This window comes from Nuphar pumila, chromosome 7 (genome assembly GCF_984573655.1).
Source record: "Nuphar pumila chromosome 7, dmNupPumi1.hap1.1, whole genome shotgun sequence".
Taxonomy (NCBI): domain Eukaryota; kingdom Viridiplantae; phylum Streptophyta; class Magnoliopsida; order Nymphaeales; family Nymphaeaceae; genus Nuphar; species Nuphar pumila.
The window spans coordinates 849,800-869,434 of record NC_143255.1 but is presented as its reverse complement, the minus strand read 5'-3'; the positions used below and the strand labels follow the sequence as shown (position 1 = coordinate 869,434).

The 19,635-nt window shown below is 37.4% G+C and overlaps 1 protein-coding gene across 1 annotated transcript; it reads left to right on the top strand.

The window, feature by feature from the left end:
* Positions 1–389: 389 nt before the first annotated feature.
* On the top strand, positions 390–15,836 carry LOC149830771 (putative serine/threonine-protein kinase PBL7). The gene is made up of 8 exons (XM_090011818.1): positions 390–459; positions 1,856–2,250; positions 3,275–3,322; positions 7,432–7,480; positions 13,596–13,777; positions 14,559–14,748; positions 15,039–15,430; positions 15,558–15,836. The coding sequence occupies exons 1-8, from the start codon at positions 390–392 to the stop codon at positions 15,834–15,836; spliced, it is 1,605 nt and encodes a 534-aa protein (XP_089867944.1).
* Positions 15,837–19,635: the final 3,799 nt, after the last annotated feature.

The following is a 19,635-nucleotide window of genomic DNA, read 5'->3' as shown; positions in this document are numbered from 1 at the left end:
CAAACGTTGGATGCGGTGGACGATGTTCTGCGCATCCGCTGTGTCAATAATTCTATGTAATTTTAGTTCCACCTCCCCCCTGTTACAAAACGAACAGGAACAGAGGGAATGAAAAAAAATGAATCGACGGGCGCGCCGCGCCCATCGATCCGCCTCTCTCTCTCTCTGTGCTCTCTCTGTGCAAGGGCTCCACTGGAGCGGCGGGTGGCGGCACCACCTTCTCCGGCCCCAAGAGGGGGCGTCTCTTCGGCATCACAACGGGTGGCTCCTCCTTGTCTGTCATTGGTCGTTTGCTTCACACCTTTTCCGGTGATTTTTCTGGCCGTTTGTAAAGGTGTTTTCTGAACTTTTCCCTTTCCTCTTTGGGTTGAGGAGTGGGGGAACCGAAGATGGAGAAGATGTCGTTGTCGACGCTCTTCGAGCATGCTCAAAAGACGTATTCTGCAGCCACTGTTCTATGTAATTTTTGTTTGACCTCCCCCCTCTCTGTGCCCTCTATCTCGCTCTTTGAGCACGGTCATTTTCCCTATGTTTTTAGGATTTTTCTTTGTGTGGGTAGAGAACTTGGTGAATAAGCACTATCGGTTTTGTTTTGGGGGTCTCCTGGAATTTGTTTTCATTTGGCAGATGTACTCGTAGGAGCTCCTACGTAGTTAATTTTCTTATGCTCTGTTTAATTGGAAAAATTTTTGTATTCATTTCAATTGAAAATTTTCTTTTCTGGTTGGGTTTTGTTTTGGTTAGAATCATGTGATTGGTTTTTTCAATTCTTTTTCATCAACCCGGGAGGTTCTTTTAATGGAGATTCTTCTATCATTTTGTTTCCAAGGGCTATGGTCACTATAAGAAAAATGTTAATTAGCGACGAAAATTTATGATAGAAATAATTCATCGCAAATTTGCGATGGATTAGCTAGAGAAAACTGGTCATCCCTAAAATTGAAATTAGTTGCAAAATTAGCGACAAAAAAATTCTATCTCAAAATCTGCCGCTAATTAGCGACATAAACGTTCTGTCTCAAACTCCATCGCAACTTCGCGATAGCATTTTTTCGTTGCTAATTTACGGCAACGTTTGAAACAGAATGTTTTCGTCGCTAATCCATTGCTACTTTTCAATATAAAATGGCCAATTAGGGCACGAAATTCTCTCCTCCCCTGCTCTCTCTCTCCCCTCTTTCGCAGATCGCCCCCACGTTGCTCGCCTTTTCCGCCCCCGCTCTCCTATGACCCACCATCTGACAGCTCCCTTCCCCTCTCGTGCAACTCTCCCCCTCCCTCTGTGATTGCTCCCTGCCTGTCCGACCTACGAGCTCCAGCCTGCAGCTCGTCAGAGACCTCATCGGCCACCTTCCTTTCTCCTACCTCGCTCGTTCCCCCTCTATCACCCCTTTCCCTCGGGTGATCCCTCTCTCCCGCTTGTCGTATTTTGGCCACCCAACGCTGGCGACCCCACTCCGCGTCTGGCCCTCTCAGGTGATCTCTTACCCCCTCTCTGTTGTCTTCTTCTTCTTCATCTTCTTTCTTCTTCTTTTTTCTTGTCTCTCTTCTCCTTCATCGATTGTTTACGGCAAAGGGGAGGGCATCGCTGCCCTCCCCCTCGCTTGCTCTGGGTCGGGCTTAGGCAAGCCCACCCCCTCGCTTTCTCCCTCTTCTTGTTTGATAGGGGAGGGGCTCGGCCCCCTCCCTCTTTTCCCTCTCTTTTGGCACCGACCAGAGGGCATTGGCCCTCCAGCCTCCCTTTTCTCTCCCCCCCCCCCGGGTGGCAGGGTCAGGCTCAGGTTGGGCTCAGGTAGGTTGCCGAGCCCACCCCAGCCTCGGGTTGATTTTCCCATCCTTTCTTACGAGCCTCTAGTCTTCAAGCGGTGCAAAGCCGTGTTGAACCCCTACGCACTGGTGGACTACCAGACCCGCCTCTGGGCTTGCCCTTTCTGCTACCAGAAGAACCCATTCTCGGGTTCCTACGTCGGCATCAACGAGAACAATCTCCCGATCGAGCTCTTCCCTACGTACAGCACGATCGAGTATCGACTCAATCGGGGAAGGCCCAATTGGAGTAGTGGGCAGTTTCCATCTTCCTCCTCTTCGTTCTCCTCTCTGTACGCGGGCAACGAGTTTAGTTCGAGGTTTGGAGGGCCTACTTTTGTTCTCGTTGTGGACACGACGACCATAGAGGAGGAATTTCAGGTTTTGAAGAGGGAGATATTGCATGTGGTAGCTCAGTTGCTGGATAATTGTTTGGTGGGATTGGTTAGTTTTGGGTCGATGGTGCACGTGCATGTGGTATGATCTTTTCGATTGCACGTTCATATTTTTGGGTTATTCTAAATCAATTAGTGTTCTTTGAATGCTTTGGAGTGTGAGTTGATGTTCACTACTGGTTTCTAAATTAGTTTGAATGCTTGCAAAGCTAATATATTGGATATTATGAAGTACAGGAGAAGAATACTATTTGAATTACCCACTTGAGTTGAATTGATGGTTTTCAAGAAGAGCTATTGACTATCTTTGGATCTGAATTTGTTATCTGTGAATGGTGGAGGAAACTTTAGTTTTTTGCTCTAGTTTTACATGGAGTTGATGGGTAGTTTGAATTTTTATGATTGATGGATTTGGCATTATGTTATTCTGGTATAGGTATTTGAACGATGCTTACTTGGTAATAGAACTTGGTCCTCTGATGTAACATAATGGACAAACTTGCTTTTGAAGAGTACCATATGCTAAGAGTTTTTCTTCATGTAGGTTTTGCATGTTACAAATATTATGCAAAATTCAAAGGATGGCAATTTCAGCACATTTACAAGACTTGTTCAAGATAGACTCCTCTGATGATTAAGGCTAGTACGTTTGATCGACTTTGACACACTCAATGTGCCACGTCTCTCATGAAACTTTCTAATTTTCTTGAGGATTTCAAAAATCTTACTTCTTTGATATGAGCTAGTGAAATACATCTTGTAATACATACCACATCATTTTCTCATATGCACCATCTATTTTAACATTATATCTTGCATATCATGTTAAATTTCATGCATACTTAGCATGTGCATGCATAGTTCATGCATAGTTATAAAACTAATTCATGTAGGACCTTTAAATCTTTACAGTTCATGCATAGTTATAAAACTGATTCATCAACTCTCAACGTTCGATTGACCCTGCTATTTCTTGGGATGGTGTCTGTCATCTTCTTTATGACACAATACGTGACTTTTTACATGAAGTCATTCCCAACCTTGTCCATAATGAGTTATGCAACTTTTTTCAGGACATGGGAACTTCGTTTGCCTTCAACATGAGCTTTGGTGCCCGTCAGGTATGTATAACGTTTATTTCAATACATATCTAAAGTTTCATGTCGTTAGATTCCAATACATATATGCCTATAATATTTTATTATGTCATTAGTTTTTAGGGACTCCACATGTACTGTTTGTTGGCCTCTGAATTCTGTTAATGTCTTTCACTTTATTGCTAGTCTATGTATTAATCAGCCATGTTACTTTAATTGCCTTAAATTAGGTGTATTGCATATAATTTATTTCATTGTATTTTGGTTATCAATACTAACATTTGTGTTCTCTTATAGGATGCTGAAAATGATCAGCGTAGAGGAGCCGATGGAGGAGAAGATCGAGACAATGAAGAGGATGATGTTCTGAATCTTGGCGAGAAGTAGCTTCATGTGTTGAATTTGTTTTACGTACTTGTTGTTTCAAACGAAAGTCTTTGTATATGTTCACCTACTTGTTAAATTTGTTTCACTTATAACTTGTGTTAAATTTGTTTCACCTACTTTGTATATGTATTTTTTATGTGTACTTTGTCTTTTATACATAGGTTATATAAATCATATAACGAGAATTTTATTTTGATATTTATATTTGAAACAAAATTGTTTTATTTTTTTAAATTTTGTGATGGATTAGCGACAGATATTATCTGTCTCAAAAACTGAATCAACCGATATTTTGCGATGGGATGTAATTCATCGCTAATCCGTCGCTAAATTGGTGATAGAATTTAGAGACAGATACGTATTTGTCATGAAATTTTTACAACGAATTAGTGACGGATATGTATCTGTCGCAAAACCAAATCAGTGCTTATTTAGTGATGGACTCGCGACGAATCATGTCATTCACTAATCCATCACAAATTAGCGACGGAAGTAGCTACAGATCAGTTTTTTCGCTACATAGCGACCAAGGAATTGTAACGAAAGCTATCCATCACTAATCCGTCGCTAAACAGTTCAGCGACAGATTTGCGATGAATTAGCGTCGGATAGCATTCGTCGCTAATCCGCAAAATTCTTGTAGTGGGTTTGCTTGGGTTGAATGGATGTGGGAAGTCCACCCTTCTTACAACAATAGGCTGCAAGGAGCTTCCAATTTCTGAACACATGGATATCTATCACCTCAGCAGGAAAATTGAAGCTTCAGATATGTTTGCCCGTGAGTTTAATGGACGGATTTGATACTTTATCTTGGTCATAGGATAGGGTTAAAAATATCAATTTCAATTCTATGTTGGTGGTAGGAAAATGTTGTGAATGGCATTGCAATGAAATGTTGGATACTGTAGGAGTCACTTTTTCAGGATGTATTGTTGAAAATAGCATGATGAGAATGCATAGCTGCCAATGAACCGTCATTGAAATAGCTAATATTTGAGTGTTGTTTTTTTATAAATGGGTGGTGTGGGGGAGTTGGTGCTATAGCAAACCTTTGGAAATCGTTTGGGGTTAATAACAACTTTGTTTGATTAGGTTGGTTGTTTGCCATTCTTACAGTTGCCAATGAGCCATCATTGAAATAGCTAATATTTGAGTGTTATTGTTTTTATGAATGGGTGGTGTGGGGAGTTGATATTATGGTAAATCTTTGAAAATTGTTTGGGGTTAATAACAACTCTATTTGATTGGAGAAGTAGTTATTTTCCATTCTTAGTTGATTTCTATCATGCAGAAAGAAATATGAACAATATTCATGTCTTTGAGCATGGTCGGATAGACCCTCTATAATTATGCTATAATAAGATACTTAAAATTATGAATTGGTTTTTATCTGACAAGAACTGGTAGGTGTTTGAAACTCATTATGAGGAAGAGAGTGGCAAAAGGTTGATTTCCTGCTTAATTTGAAAATCTAGATAGGGGATTTATAATTGCATTATTCATTAGAAAATGCGAGCCTTCTAAATTATAGCAATATGCATCTGGAAAAATTGACCAGCTATTTGTTTATTCATGTACAGAATTTTTAAGCCTTTTTTGTCAATTTTTTTTATTTTCGGATTAGTATGTCCTGATTTCTTGAAATCCCAAGGCACTTTAAACATTTTTATGACTCCGAGTTTTATGATGTGCTATCTATTTCTTTATGGTTAGTTGCAAAAACTTTTTTGTTTATTGGATTCAGCTCCAGCTTAAACTGGGCTTTGTTTTACCTCTCCAAAGAGGAAATATATCATGTGTAATTTGCCAAGTTGTTTGTCCTTTCTCTTTGTGCTGTTCATATTCTTACTTTCTTAGTTGTCCAATCAATTATTTAAAATAGCCTATTAGATTTGCAATTCAAGCATGAGGTTTGGAAATTTAAGCAAGAAAAATGGGTTCCAAACATGCAGTTAAGGGTGTTGCTATTTTTTGTGTTTGGCACCATCATTACATGTTTTTGGATTTCCTGGGTACCTCAAAGTCCCACGGTCACCAGCAGCTGTGGCAGCCCATGAAGAAGGGTACCTACCAGTCAAGTTACTTTCTGATGTGGATAGCTTGTTCATGGTATACCAAGGTATTCTGCTTCATTACAAGCTAAGCCATCCTGATTCTCCAGTCTCCCAATCCTTGGCATGCTCTGCCTTTTTGGAGTACAAGCCAGTCAGCTCTCCACAGGTAATGCTCGGCAGACTCAAGTTGGACAGACCACTCTTTACTGTTCCATCCAAAACCTCTTGTCTACATCGGAGTGTGAGTAATGCATGTGATGATGACTCATTGTATGCTCCTTTGTTGACTGGGTCTGCTGTTGATAATCTTTTCCCTGATGAGATCCCTTTATTAAATTTGGATGATCATGTCAAAGAACCAAGCTTTTCAAATGATACGAACGAAGACCTGAACACATGGATATCTATCACCTCAGCAGGGAAATTGAAGCTTCAGATATGTCTGCCCTGATGAGGAGAGATTAAGATTGGAGAAAGAGGCTAAATCTTTGTTAGAGGTACTCAGCCATGACTTCAGGCTTATTAATCAGGTGGCTGAGGAAATTTGGGTTTGCTAAAACGAGACTGTGACAAGATGGGAAGGCGACATTATGGATTTCAAGCAACATCTGAAAAGCAAGGCTGGATTATGAGTTAAGAGTGTTAGGTGTAAGAAGGAAGGGAGAGAAAATTCAAAGAAGAAATTGGGCTGTTTTGGAGAAGGTGGTCTTGATGAGGTGGAATAGTCCCATATTGATTTTGCATGAGCTTGTTGTGGGCTTTATAAGCCACATGTAAACTCATACACTTGTTCCTGAGAACAAGAGAGTGGGATGACCACCACACACGCACGCACGCCCACCGTTCCGTGTTGGGCTTGGATTCAGGTTCGGGTTCACCCAAAGTTTCTTTGGATATTTGGATTCTGTAACAGGTTATGGGAAATGATAACGGGTCACTACTCCTCGTAGTCTGTGTCCGTTATGGCTCTTTGGATTCCGTAACGGATCTCGATCTTTCAAAGTCTGTTAACGGATCACATCTCCTCAAAATTCGTAACGGGTCCTTCCACGCTTTGTAACCGTTTGTGGGTTATAAAAGCGTGGTGAGGGTGGGGTTACAGAACACACTGAGACGCTCTGGCTTTCTGAAGAAGAGCTCTGTGATTTCCCATCTCTTCTGTTGCTCTATCTCTCTCTCTTTTCTGAGTTATCCCGAAAGGGGTGTTCTACAACATTTGGTTCGTGGAGGTTGTTTTCGAAGGACGATCCGCCGGAGTGCACCGTTCGGTTCGTCGTGGCTATTGTATCCTGAGGGAAGGACGCCGGACCCTGATTTGCACTGTATGTGGGGGAGAATCTTCTCTAAGGGGAGTACTTTCGTATGCCTTAGCCTGTTACATAATCTAAACATGTTTTCGTTGTTTTCTTTATGTTCTTTGCATCTGTTTGCTCGTATGCTGTCGTCTGGATTTTGGTTGTTTGCGGAAACCGATATGTCTGCTCCCTGTTGTTGTTTCGATCGTCTGTTCATCATGCTGTTTACATTGTTTTATTTCCTGTTTTCTATCGTGTTTTATATCATGATGACGATTGTGAAACTGTGTGATCCGAAAAGTGATCCAACAAAGAGATGGCATACATCTTTTTTCTGAACCATTTGGCTATCTTATGAGGTAAACAAAATTAGTGTTTTTTTAATGGATGATCTTAGGTTGTGTTTCTAGGCCAGATCATCTCATCTGGGACAATTATGACAGAAGGTAAGAACTTGTTTGTTTTTTTATCAATATGTATTTATGTCAGAGACATTATTGTCATTACAGTAATATGTTATTCTCTTCAACACGAACTTGTGTTAACATCGGGTGTTGAATAGTGGACTGAACCTAATCACTTTGTGAGTCTATAGTAGTATTGATGGCTTAGTCTCATGATCAAATGTTAAACAAATCAATGCACAAATCTCAAGTAATTATGTAAACTATGTCCCGCCGTGAAGAGACATAAGTAATATTTATTTGTTGAAATATTGAAAAGCAAAGCAAACTATATCTTCTTTAACTTCCTTTGATAAACTTTTGTTTTAAACTCTAAAAGCAATTACTGGTCATCATTAGATTTAAAATTAAACGTGTTTCAGATTGAATTATAGTACATTATAGCAACCCATTCTCTAAAGAAGAGAAAGAGAGCATAACATATATTCGGGGCAAAAATCCAATTCGAGATTCATATTCAGGGCAAAAATTCAATTTGAGATTCATATTCAATGCAAAAATACATATTCATGGCAAATATCCAATTTGAGATCCATATTCGAGGCAAAAATCCATATTTGGGGCAAAAATTTAATTTGAGATCCATATTCAAGCCAAAAATCAAATTTCAAATACATATTCAGGATAAAAATTCATGATTTTAGATATAATTTCATAATTGGATAAAAATGCTTACAAAGAGTTGTCAATATGTGCTATGACACTATAATCAACCCACCAACTATGCAATAAAACATGGATTAAATTATACTCATGAGAAACAACTGACACATTATCTCTATTTTTGAGTCATTTCTTATGCTTCAAGCAATCCATCTTCTTATGCCCCTTCTTCTTGCAGAAGAAATACTTTATAGAAGAACCCCCTGCATGTGATTTAGCTTTTGCTTGAGAATTGAAACTCTTCCCATAGGTTTTCTTTATATTCTTCTTGAAGGAACCCTTTTTGGTCTCAGTTCTATAATTTTCCTTATGAGAAGACATATGTGTGCTCAACACCCTTTCACCCTTCAGTCTTTTTCACCCTTCAACATACTTAGTCAATAGGTCATTAAATTACTAATCATTGTGTTTTGTAAGAGATCTTAAAGATTTGTATTCAATAGGCAATGAGGTCAGAATTAGATGAACTAGAAAAGAGTTTGAAATGACAAACGTCATGTCATTCAACTGAGATGCAATATTTTTTATTTTTAAGATATGTTGTCGGATGTGACTATCACCAGAATATTTCATAGACATCAACTTGGACATCAGGGTACTGACCCTAGCCTTATTAGAACTGACGAACTGAGTCTTAATGGCTCCAAGAAATTTCTTCACTGTTCTACAGTGAGGGATGGTGCTTCAAATGTTCTTAAACACTCTAGATTGCAAAAGTAACATGATAAGTCTATTTGAGTGCTCACACTTCTCAGAGGTAGCCTTCTATTCGGTTGAACTCTGCTCTGTAAGAGTAGGAGGTTTGTCAATTCTAATAGTCAAATCTAAATCTATGAAACTCATAGTGAATAACACTATTTCTTTTCAATCCAAAAATTTGGATCTACTAAGATGGGGATATTACTAGAACCGTCAATGATCAAAGAACCTGGTATTGCAAAAACAAAAGAAAAAGACTTTGTAAATGCTCAAATGAGACTCATATTGAAACAGTAAAAATTGAGACTCTTTGTTATTTATCTTTTCTAAGACAAGCATAATAAGGTCATTATCATTCTACTTGAGTAGAAATGACAATACTCAAAGTTATTTCATATCCTTAATTTTCAAGAAATTGACTTCAATTGGTGAAACTAGCAGATCATGTAATCAGAGGCAATTCAGCATTGTATCTTTGGGTATAAATATGCTTTATGAGTTGATATACACATCTATTATTATACCCTATGTGAATTTCGAACATAATAATTTACTTTCGGGTAGAATCATTCTTTCATAAAGTCACACACAATCATAATACCAAATTTTAACACAGTCTAAATAATCCTCAATCAACACAACTTAGATCACTTTAGTAATTGCAAGAATCAGTTAATCAAGTTTTTTTTCACAAATATATTAATATTATCAAGTATGCCCATGCATACATGATAATGCATGTATATTCATTATAAAATATGCTTTTTCAGGTAATACTCAGGGTCTCCATGCTGGAACCAGCAAAAAAGTACTTCAAACCAATCTAAAATGGCCCTCAACCAATCAACCAAGGCCCAGAATCGATCTCAAAACAGCCAAACTGGTCTAAAACATGTACTAAGTTCTATAAACTCCTAAAACTGAATGAAAAAAACCCATGTTCCTTTACTAATTTATAAAAACAAGGTTTTTATATGCAGGAACTGGTAAAAAACTGATAGAAATCGGTCAAAAAGGGTTGCAAACCAGTTCGGAATCACCCTATATCAGTCATAGAACTGGTTCAGCCTCTTAAAGGGTTTAAAGAGTACATGGACCCAATTTCAAACATGATCCAATTCAGTTTGGATCCATATCCAAACAAAAAAATAGATCCGAGTTGGATCCCACAATCCATACTCGGACTGGATCCAACTCGATCCAAATTGGATCTCACGATCCAAAACTCGATCTAGATTCAGACTCAATCCAAACTAGATTTTAGGTTGGATTTGGATCATGGACCCAATCTTGATCTAGACCCAATCCAAACTGAATTCTGGGTTGGGTCCAGATCTTGGGTGTAGTTCGGATCCAAACCCAAAAATCTAAATGGATTCATATTTGGGCAAAAAACCATAATAAACTTGTTAAAACATGTAAAATCGTGGACGAATCAGGTCATATGATCCAAAACGAAGTAATTCGACCCATTATCCATGATTGTCCAAGTTGTCCACACATCGTCATTAAACAACGGACATTTGAAACATAACATTTGAGTACGGTCCAAACAAACATTGGACTTGAAACAGTTATTACAGAACAAACATAACCAATGTTTTGTTATGTTCTTTTTGTTCATTTCGTCCAACCCTGGACAAGCCATCAAACATACCCTTAGAGGTACCAAACTCGGCCTCGTTTATTGTGACATAGTTGGATCACAATTTGTTAGGGTAACATTTTTTGCTTCAATCTAAACTAAGATCATCGCAACCTTAGATAGAGGGTTTTTTTTATAGCTAAAATCCTACTTAGAAATTGAAATTTTCAGGACATGAATCACTAGAGATCCATAAGGGTAGTTTAGATGGAAAATGATGGTACTATACGGTAAAAATGATGTGTTCTCTTAAAAAAATCATAATTTACCAAAATTCGCTCAATGACCAAAACCATAAATAGTCAACTTTCTTAGAACCTTTTTACCCTTCACATGTGTGAAACTCATGATGTTCACGTGATATATCATTTTGCTCGTCAAATATCACAAACTCCCACTTAAAAAGATATCTGCACATTTTTTTTTATAGACCTCAAGAAGTTTGCATAATAATATTTGCAAACATCCTTTTAAACTCAAACCTTGAAACTTTGTAAATACCTAACTAAGTTGGCATATATATCCTCTTAATATGTAAAGTTACTCAAAATATGTAAAGTTCCTCTCAAATATGCGAGTTTTCTATCAAATGTGTAATTTTTAAACATATCCGTAAATACATATCGATATGCACAATTTTTTATCTTATGAACCTATGTAATTCATGTTTTGCTAAATCATATATAAAGTCATTTTTGTTCATTTTGTTTCTCTTTTTCCTTTGTTTCTGGAAAGAATTGTAAAGCATTTTTCTTCTCTCCATGCGGTGAGTCTTATGAATTTTTTTATGAATTGTAAAGCTACTAGTTAGTTGGGCCAGTTTGGGTATACCCTGATGGGTTGAATACTTGAACTCTTGAGGTATGAAATAATGTGATATTTATAGTTTTATGAAAAATAATGTATTTTATTTTTAAATGTTTTTTATTCGCATTTCTCAAAAAATAAAGTTTTAAAATTTTTTATTTTGTGTATTATTGCCTATATTTTGTCAGAAAAAAACATGAGAGTTTTTTTTTCCGAAAATTTTCTATTTCTAGCGAGTTTTTGGCTGCCGATATTTTTTGCCGTTTTAAACTTTTGTGGCTGTGGCGACCAAAGAACCGCGTGACCCCTTGGAACTTTGGTTGTACACTTCAAATTCTGATCGTTATGGACACCCAAGAATTCCGCCCCTCGTGACCGTGAGCACCCTGTCTCTCTCCCAAACTTAGCAAAAAACACCCTGAATTTTGACCACTATTGTAACGTCAATTACTCATCTAAATTAATCAATGTTGGTCTCTCCAAAAATCGAGCGAAACGGACGCAATGCAACTCTCTGCCTCTCTCGCCCAACACCTACCTACCCCCTCTGAGTTTGGCTTCCCAATTCATCCTCTCTTCTCACAACCGTCTCTTCTGAATCGGGTCAAACATTTCTTTTTCTTTTACCTTATTCACTAATTTCTCTCTCTCTCTCTCTCTCTCTCTCTCTCTCTCTCTCTCTCTCTCTCTCTCTCTCTACATGGTTTTCATGGTTTCATTGCGCTGTAATTGAATTCTTTTTCTATATTCAAGTATTCTCCTTTTTCGGTTCGATGCCCAGACAAAGCACACCCTGCTGGGCAAAGAAAATGAAGGATTTATAGAGTCAAGTTGATGGAAGTTTGAAGGAATTTCTCTTTCTAAAATTTTATCTTAGTTTATTTGGCAAGAATTGAATTTCGGCAGTTCGAATTTCTTCTTCAATTGGGACTAAGTTTCCGAAAACCAGGTTTATTCTGCTGCAGAACTTCCTCTGTATGTTGGTTCTTCGATTTAAGGTGAAATGAATATCAAGCAGCTGTATAGATCAGGTTGGTCTTTTTATAAACTAAGTAGTATTTGAGGTTTCAAATCGGCGAGAAAATGAAGTGCTTCCCTTTGAGTCTGAAATCGGGTGGTAGGAAGTCATTGAAAAGAGGACGGGGAAATCAAGTAATTTCAGTTGCCACGTTAGTAAGGAATGCGCATATGAAATCTGGTGAGCCTTTTGTTTCCCAATGCTAGCATTACATCTGCTGTATTTAGTATTGATCTGTAAACATGCATTATCGGATTGAGCATAGCTGCATATCATTGCTTTTTTATTTTTATGACGGGGACCCTTGCCAAAGATCGTCGTATTTAATTAATATAATTGCCGACAATATTTATGATCATATTTAATTAATGTTACCCATGAAGGATGATATTACCGACGATCTCTTAAAGCCAACCATTTTATAGCGATGATAATTATCCTCTGGATTAAAGATAATAATATATAATTATCATCGAAAATAATAATATAAACAACTTTAAAAAGCTGATGCCTATCATCGTTCATATTATTGTCGACCATAAATTAGTTATTGCCGATGATAATTGTCATCGGCAATGACCTGTTTTCTTGTAGTAAGAGGGAAAAACTCAGGGTGCAGCCCCATGACCACCCTGCCTTAAGTGGCCCACCTCTAAAAGCTACAAACACACCAGTGTGACAGTGGAGTTTGATCCGGTGGCTTCATCTCAGCACCCTCACAACCTCCCCGCTGGCCACATGGGCGACACCTGAGGTGGTCATATCCTTGCTGATTGAATGGTGGTTATAAAATATATAATTGCCAGTTAGATCATTATCATGATAACTTATTCTTCTTGTCCCAATGTGTTAATGGTGGTAGCACATTGGTTCATTATTTTGTTCAAAGCAAAATGTGCAGAACTAAAATCAGAGTAAGGGCCTAAGGAAATTGCATGGATTAGCACCCATGTCCATTTATCTGTGCTCCACGGAACTTATTATATTGAGATGAAGATCAGCCTTTGTAATTAACGCTGGATGTTGAGCCCTTGGGGCGATGATTTGGTTCAGCCATCTATCTAAACAGATGTAAAGTCGGATGTTATAGTACTGAACAGACCATGAAATATCTCTTTTTTTTCGCATTTTTCAAATGCATTTGTTCATTGAGACAACCGAAATGTTAATACAGCATTGCGGTCTTAAAATTAATTTCCACCTTAGTTAGAGAAAACAAATTGTAGCCCCTGATGCATGATTTTACAATGCTTTAAATGGATCAGAAGGTAGCCAAGGGAAGTCATTAACTGATGAGGTACTCAGAGTTGGCAACGAGACAATTGCTGAGACTACATTTACATTCCGTGAATTAGCAGCAGCAACTAAAAACTTTAGGTCCGATTGCCTACTGGGTGAAGGTGGCTTTGGGAGAGTCTACAAGGGCTATCTCGAGAGCATTGGCCAAGTAATTTCTCTCAACTATTTCCTTGCAAATCTCTCTCTCTCTCTCTCTCTCTCTCTCTCTCACTTTCGGCTCAAAAATAAAATGACTTTCGGCTCTCTCTCTCTCTCTCATAATTGATTAAAACGAGGACAGGTCAGGTGATTTGAAAAAAACACAATTATTTGTGTTTTGAAACCACCACCATCCATCGCTTCAATCACCACCATCGGTTGTGAAGTGATGACATCAGCATTTTGGTAGGCCCCACTGCTGGTACAATGAATGATGGTGATCGAAGTGATGGACGGTGTGCATTTTGTCAAATCACCTGATCTGTCCTCGATGAAAACTGTCTCGTCACTATGACTAGGTCAGCCACTTGCTTGGCAAAGGATCGATTCAAGTCTTCTTCAGTTACATTTGGAAACCAGTAGTCAGATGGAGATTATGCATTTGAAAAAGTGGCACTGGATTTAGCAGCAACCACCTCTGGAGGTGGTAGGCTGGTAGCCAATAGCCATCAATTCCGTTGAGTGTAAATTCCCATCCAAATCCATAAACACACATCCCAGCTACCAGTTTCCAAACATCCACCACCAATATATTTTGACCAAGTTTTACCAATTACTTCAACTCCCATCCTAGCTACTGGTTTCCAAACAAAGCCCTACAGAACCCCAAAAGCTGATAGACTTATATTACATCTAGTTTCCATGTCAAGCTAATCATTTGGTTGCCTTGGAACACTACTAATCTAGAATTGGCTGGTCATACTAATAGCCTTTTTTATTTTTTCCCTCAGGAAGTGGCTGTAAAGCAACTTGATAGGAATGGATTGCAAGGAAACAGGGAGTTTCTCATTGAAGTTTTGATGCTTAGTCGGCTTCACCACCCCAATCTCGTAAAACTGATAGGATATTGTGCAGATGGAAATCAAAGGCTTCTAGTATATGAGTACATGCCATTGAGGTCTTTGGAGGATCATCTTTTCAGTAAGTATAAAATTTCCTGTGTTACTTTTAGACTCAGCAAATGCAATTTACTTGGCACTAGGATGCATACTAAATGGGTTTAACCTTTGGCTTTGATGATCACAATTGCTACATGAGAACACATGATACAAACTTCAATCAACCAAATCATGTGGTAACTCAAGTCCCAAGATGATTCTTTATGCATTGACATATATTATCCTCCTCTTATCTATTATTAGTGGCTTCAGCCTCAAATGAATGAGGCAATTTATAACTATGTGATTAAGAAACACCAATTTCAAATGCAGCTATCCCACCAGACAAGGTTCCTCTGGACTGGAACACCCGAATGAAAATAGCTGAAGGTGCCGCAAAAGGTTTAGAGTATCTGCACGAACAGGCCAATCCACCTGTCATTTACCGTGACTTTAAAGCATCAAATATTTTACTGAATGAAGATTACCATCCAAAGCTGTCGGATTTTGGACTCGCTAAACTTGGTCCAACGGGTGATAATGATCATGTCTCAACAAGGGTGATGGGAACTTATGGATATTGTGCTCCAGAGTATGCAAAGACTGGCCAATTGACAAGCAAATCAGACGTGTACAGCTTCGGGGTTGTGCTTCTTGAGATAATCACAGGACGAAGAGCCATTGACAACTCAAGGCAACCACATGAACAGAATCTTGTTACTTGGGTATGTTTTTCTTCAGTGTACTAGTCCATGCTCATGATGCAGTTCCTTTTTATTAATAGTAAGGATTTGGCTTTAGCTCTTTCCATTAGTCCTCCAATTTATGACTGTTCAATTAATGAATATGAAGGCACAACCATACTTAAGAGAAAGGAAAAAGTACACTTTAATAGTTGACCCACTACTAGAAGGAAGATATCCAATCAAGGGCCTCTACCAAGCAGTTGCTGTCTCAGCCATGTGCCTCCAAGATGAAGCCAATACTCGCCCTATGATCAGTGATGTGGTTACAGCACTCTATTATATATCATCACAGGAGTATGTTCCTGAGACGAGGACATCCGGTGAGCAGAATCCTGATGTTTTAAAGAGCCCCAGGATTGCCAATAACAAAGAACAATCACAATGAATTTCTAGTAGCCACCAAGAATCGAACAGTGGATGAGCTATGTTCCTTCACAGACTTGCTACAGCTTCTATCTCACCCATGGCCAAAGCATCAGGGAATATGTTGGCAAACAAACTTTGAATACGAGATGCACCTTCTACCGACTTTCTGAACTAGAATAGAATTCTCCAGAAAATTTGGTTGGTTGGAGGTTTATAGCTACACATTTGTTTTCTCAGTTTTCTGTTTATGATTTATAAAACTACAATATCAAGTCTGAATTTTCTTTTATTGTATAATTCGGTTATTTTTTTGGGACTTTAAACGCATGATTCCGTGTAACAGATGGGGAAAAAAAAGAGAATCCGATCAGATAATCACAAGTTGTTGGGATTACATCGTCTTAATTTCTGGTTAACATTAACTTGTAGTTTCTTTTTTTCACAAAAAACACACATTATCTTGTAATTTCAATTTCATAGTGTTGCAAAAATCTTCATGATTCAATAGATTAAATCTAAAATGCTTTAAACCCATCCACTAGAAGAGCTACCATGAATATGATAATACTGTTGGCGGAAATAACACAGCGAATGAAAATATAGCAGAAGCCGCCATAGTCGGTGCGGACAAAGCATACTTAGACGTGAGTGCTTGATGCTCGTCTCAGCCTATCAACACCTATGATGAGCCCAGTTCCTCAGGTCTAAAGGTAAGCAGTACCCTAAACCCAAATGAGAGAAAAAGAGAGCTCCTTGGTTGCACCCATCAAGCAACCATCCTTCTCTTTATATAGGAGAGAGAGAGAGAGTGGGGGTTACATGCATGGCATTCATGCATGTGAACCCTTCACATGCCCTTATTGAATGTGAACTAATCACATTCATGTAACCCCCTCTCACTCACTTTTTGCCTTTTGAGTGCCTTATGTCAAACCGGGTCACCTTCAATTGGACCTGGTCTAAAATGTCCAAGATTCTCTCACTTGACTCATTGACACGGAAAGACATATAATTGATGTTCTTTATCATTATCCCAATTCTATTTTCATGTAGATTCACATGTTATTCTATATCACAAGAATGAATCATATAAGTTATGGAGATGAACACCTCTATATGATATGTTATATTTTCATGCACTACAATATTATTCATTTTCAGTGCTTTAGCATGTTAAGATTACCTTTATGAATATGTTGATCTCTAACTCATTCTTTTGGTTATTTAATATTGTTATTCTATTATTCTCTCTACCCAAAATGAAAGATAATTTATATTGAATCAACAATGCACAAAACCATAGAGAATCAATTTAGCTTGATAAATGTGATCGCATATAACCATAACATATTGTTATACATCATAAGGAATCAAACAGATCCATCCCCATTATATGTTGAAAATATAATTATTGTGTTAGCTCTTTAGTAAGAGAATCCACAGTCATTTCCTTCGTACTGATTGTATCAATACGCACTAAATTATTTATATTCATTTCTTTAACAATAAAGTACTTCAACTTCATATATCGACACGAGGTAAAAATTTTGTTATTATTCGAGAAGGACATGACATCTTCATTATCACAAAAAATCCATCATTGTCTCTCAATAGAGTTCACAATCCCAAAACTTGTAATGAAGTTTATTATCCAAATGGTCTAAGATAAAGTCTCATATAAAGCAATAAATTTTGCCTCTATAGTATGAGTTGCAGTTGTAGACTATTTTCCGCTTTTCTAGGAGGATGTATCTTGTAGTAGACTTTCTACTGTGAAGACATCCTCCTAAGTCTGTATCAAAGTATCTAATGACCTCTAGGTGGTCAACTTTTCTATAGGTCAACATGAAATCTTTCATTCCTTATAAATAATGTATGACCTTCTTTGTTGCCTTCAAGTATGCAATACATGGATTAAACTGATATCTATCAAGTATTCTCACAGAAAATGTGATATATGGTTGTGTGCAGGTCTGTGCGTATTGCAAACTCCCAACTGTCAAAGCATACGACATAGTTGTCATCTAAGCATTTTCAGTATCATCTCGAGGACAGTCCTTTAAGCTTAATTTATCTACTTTCATTATGGATGTTGATCCAAGAGAACAATTCTTCATTCCATATCTTTTAAAAACCTAAAGGATATAGGATTTTTGAAAGAGGCCAAGGACACCTTTAGTTCTATCATGACATATCTCAATTTTAATGACATATTTGGCCTCACTCATGTCAAAATGAGAGAAAAAAATCATTTGCCTCATGTAGCATACTCAAATCATTAGTTGCAAGAAGAATATCATCAACATTCAAAACCAGAATTATGAACTTACTCCCACTAGCCTTAAGGTATATTCACTGATCAACAATATTTTTAGTGAATCCAAAGTTCAAGATCACTTGATTGAACTTTTTATAACATTGGCGGGAGGTTTGTTTAAGTTTATAGATTGAGTTTTTTTAATTTGCAAACTAAATTATTCAAGTCATTTATACTGAAATGAGGAAATTGTTACATATATACCTCCTTCTATATCACCATTCAGAAAAGATGTTTTCACATCTATTTAATGTATCTCTAAATCAAAATGAGCTATGAGGACCATGATTATTTTCAATGATTCCTTAGTTGAGACAAGCAAAAAAGTCTCGCTATAATCAATTCCATCTATGTGAATCTTTTTGCAATGAGCCTAGCCTTGTACCACTTCACTCACCATTTTGAGTCTGTTTTGGTTTTAAATACCCACTTACAACCAACAGGTCTTACTCCATCAGGTCAAGGTATCAAATCTCATACTTGGTTTTTTGCCATAGAGTCTAGCACTTCTTTCATAACATTGATCTAATGTGTCGATCTTTCACTTTTAATGGTTTCTGCAAAGGTCAAGTAATCATCTTCAATGTCTATTAAATCATTGATCTCTTATAAATATACCACATAGTCTGGATGGATAACAGATTTTCTAGTTCTCATAGACCTCCATATAGGTGTTACAGGTGATTCAAAATGAACTTTTGCTTCCTTTTGTTGTATATCCTCATCAACAACTTGTTCTACTTAAGATTGATGTTCATTTATCATATTTTCTCTAACATCATCCAAAGGGATAATGATTAGAAAAACTGAGTTTTTTCCTTCACAAGTATGAAAACTGAATCTTGCAATTTCTCAAATTCAAAACTTTGAAATGCATGTATCCCAATAGAATTATTTTGAAGAAATCTTGTTTTATCTGTTTTCATTATCTATGGTGTATGAGATGGACAACAAAACCTAAAGCCCTTTGATCTTTGTATATAACCAATAAAAAATCTACTAGTCGTCCTAGGATCAAAGACTTTTATATGTGGGTTATACAACTTAGCTTCAGTTGGATACCCTCATATGTGCATATATGACAAAGAAGATTTTCTACCAATCTATAGCTCATAAGGAGTCTTTTGAACAACCTTTGTAGGATCCTTATTCAATATGTGCATTGTTGTCCTAAGAGCTTCACTTCATAAGGTTAAGAGAATATTTGAGTGACTCAATATCACTCGAACCATTTTTATAAGCATACGATTTCTCCTTTCAGCTACACCATTTTGGTAAGCACTATCAGACATGGTGTATTGAAATACAATACCTTCCTTTTTTAGAAAGTGTGCTAATAACCTTTCTTTTTGTCTCATATTAGTGAAATGACTATAATATTTGACAATCTATCAGACCTAACCACTTTAATAACTTCACCAGTCTGTTTCTCTACTTATTTTTTGAAGTCTTTGAAAACCTAAAAGATTTCAAATTTTTAAATAATAAGTTGAAATACATA

What these genes read in the sequence shown, in the direction of transcription:
- LOC149830771 (XM_090011818.1), top strand. Translation starts at nt 390, where the DNA reads ATGGAGAAGATGTCGTTGTCGACGCTCTTCGAGCATGCTCAAAAGACG. An exon ending in ATAATTGTTTGGTGGGATTG is followed by an intron (nt 2,251 to 3,274) that starts GTTAGTTTTGGG and finishes AACTTTTTTCAG; the next exon opens with GACATGGGAACTTCGTTTGC. An exon ending in TTTGGAGGATCATCTTTTCA is followed by an intron (nt 14,749 to 15,038) that starts GTAAGTATAAAA and finishes TTTCAAATGCAG; the next exon opens with CTATCCCACCAGACAAGGTT.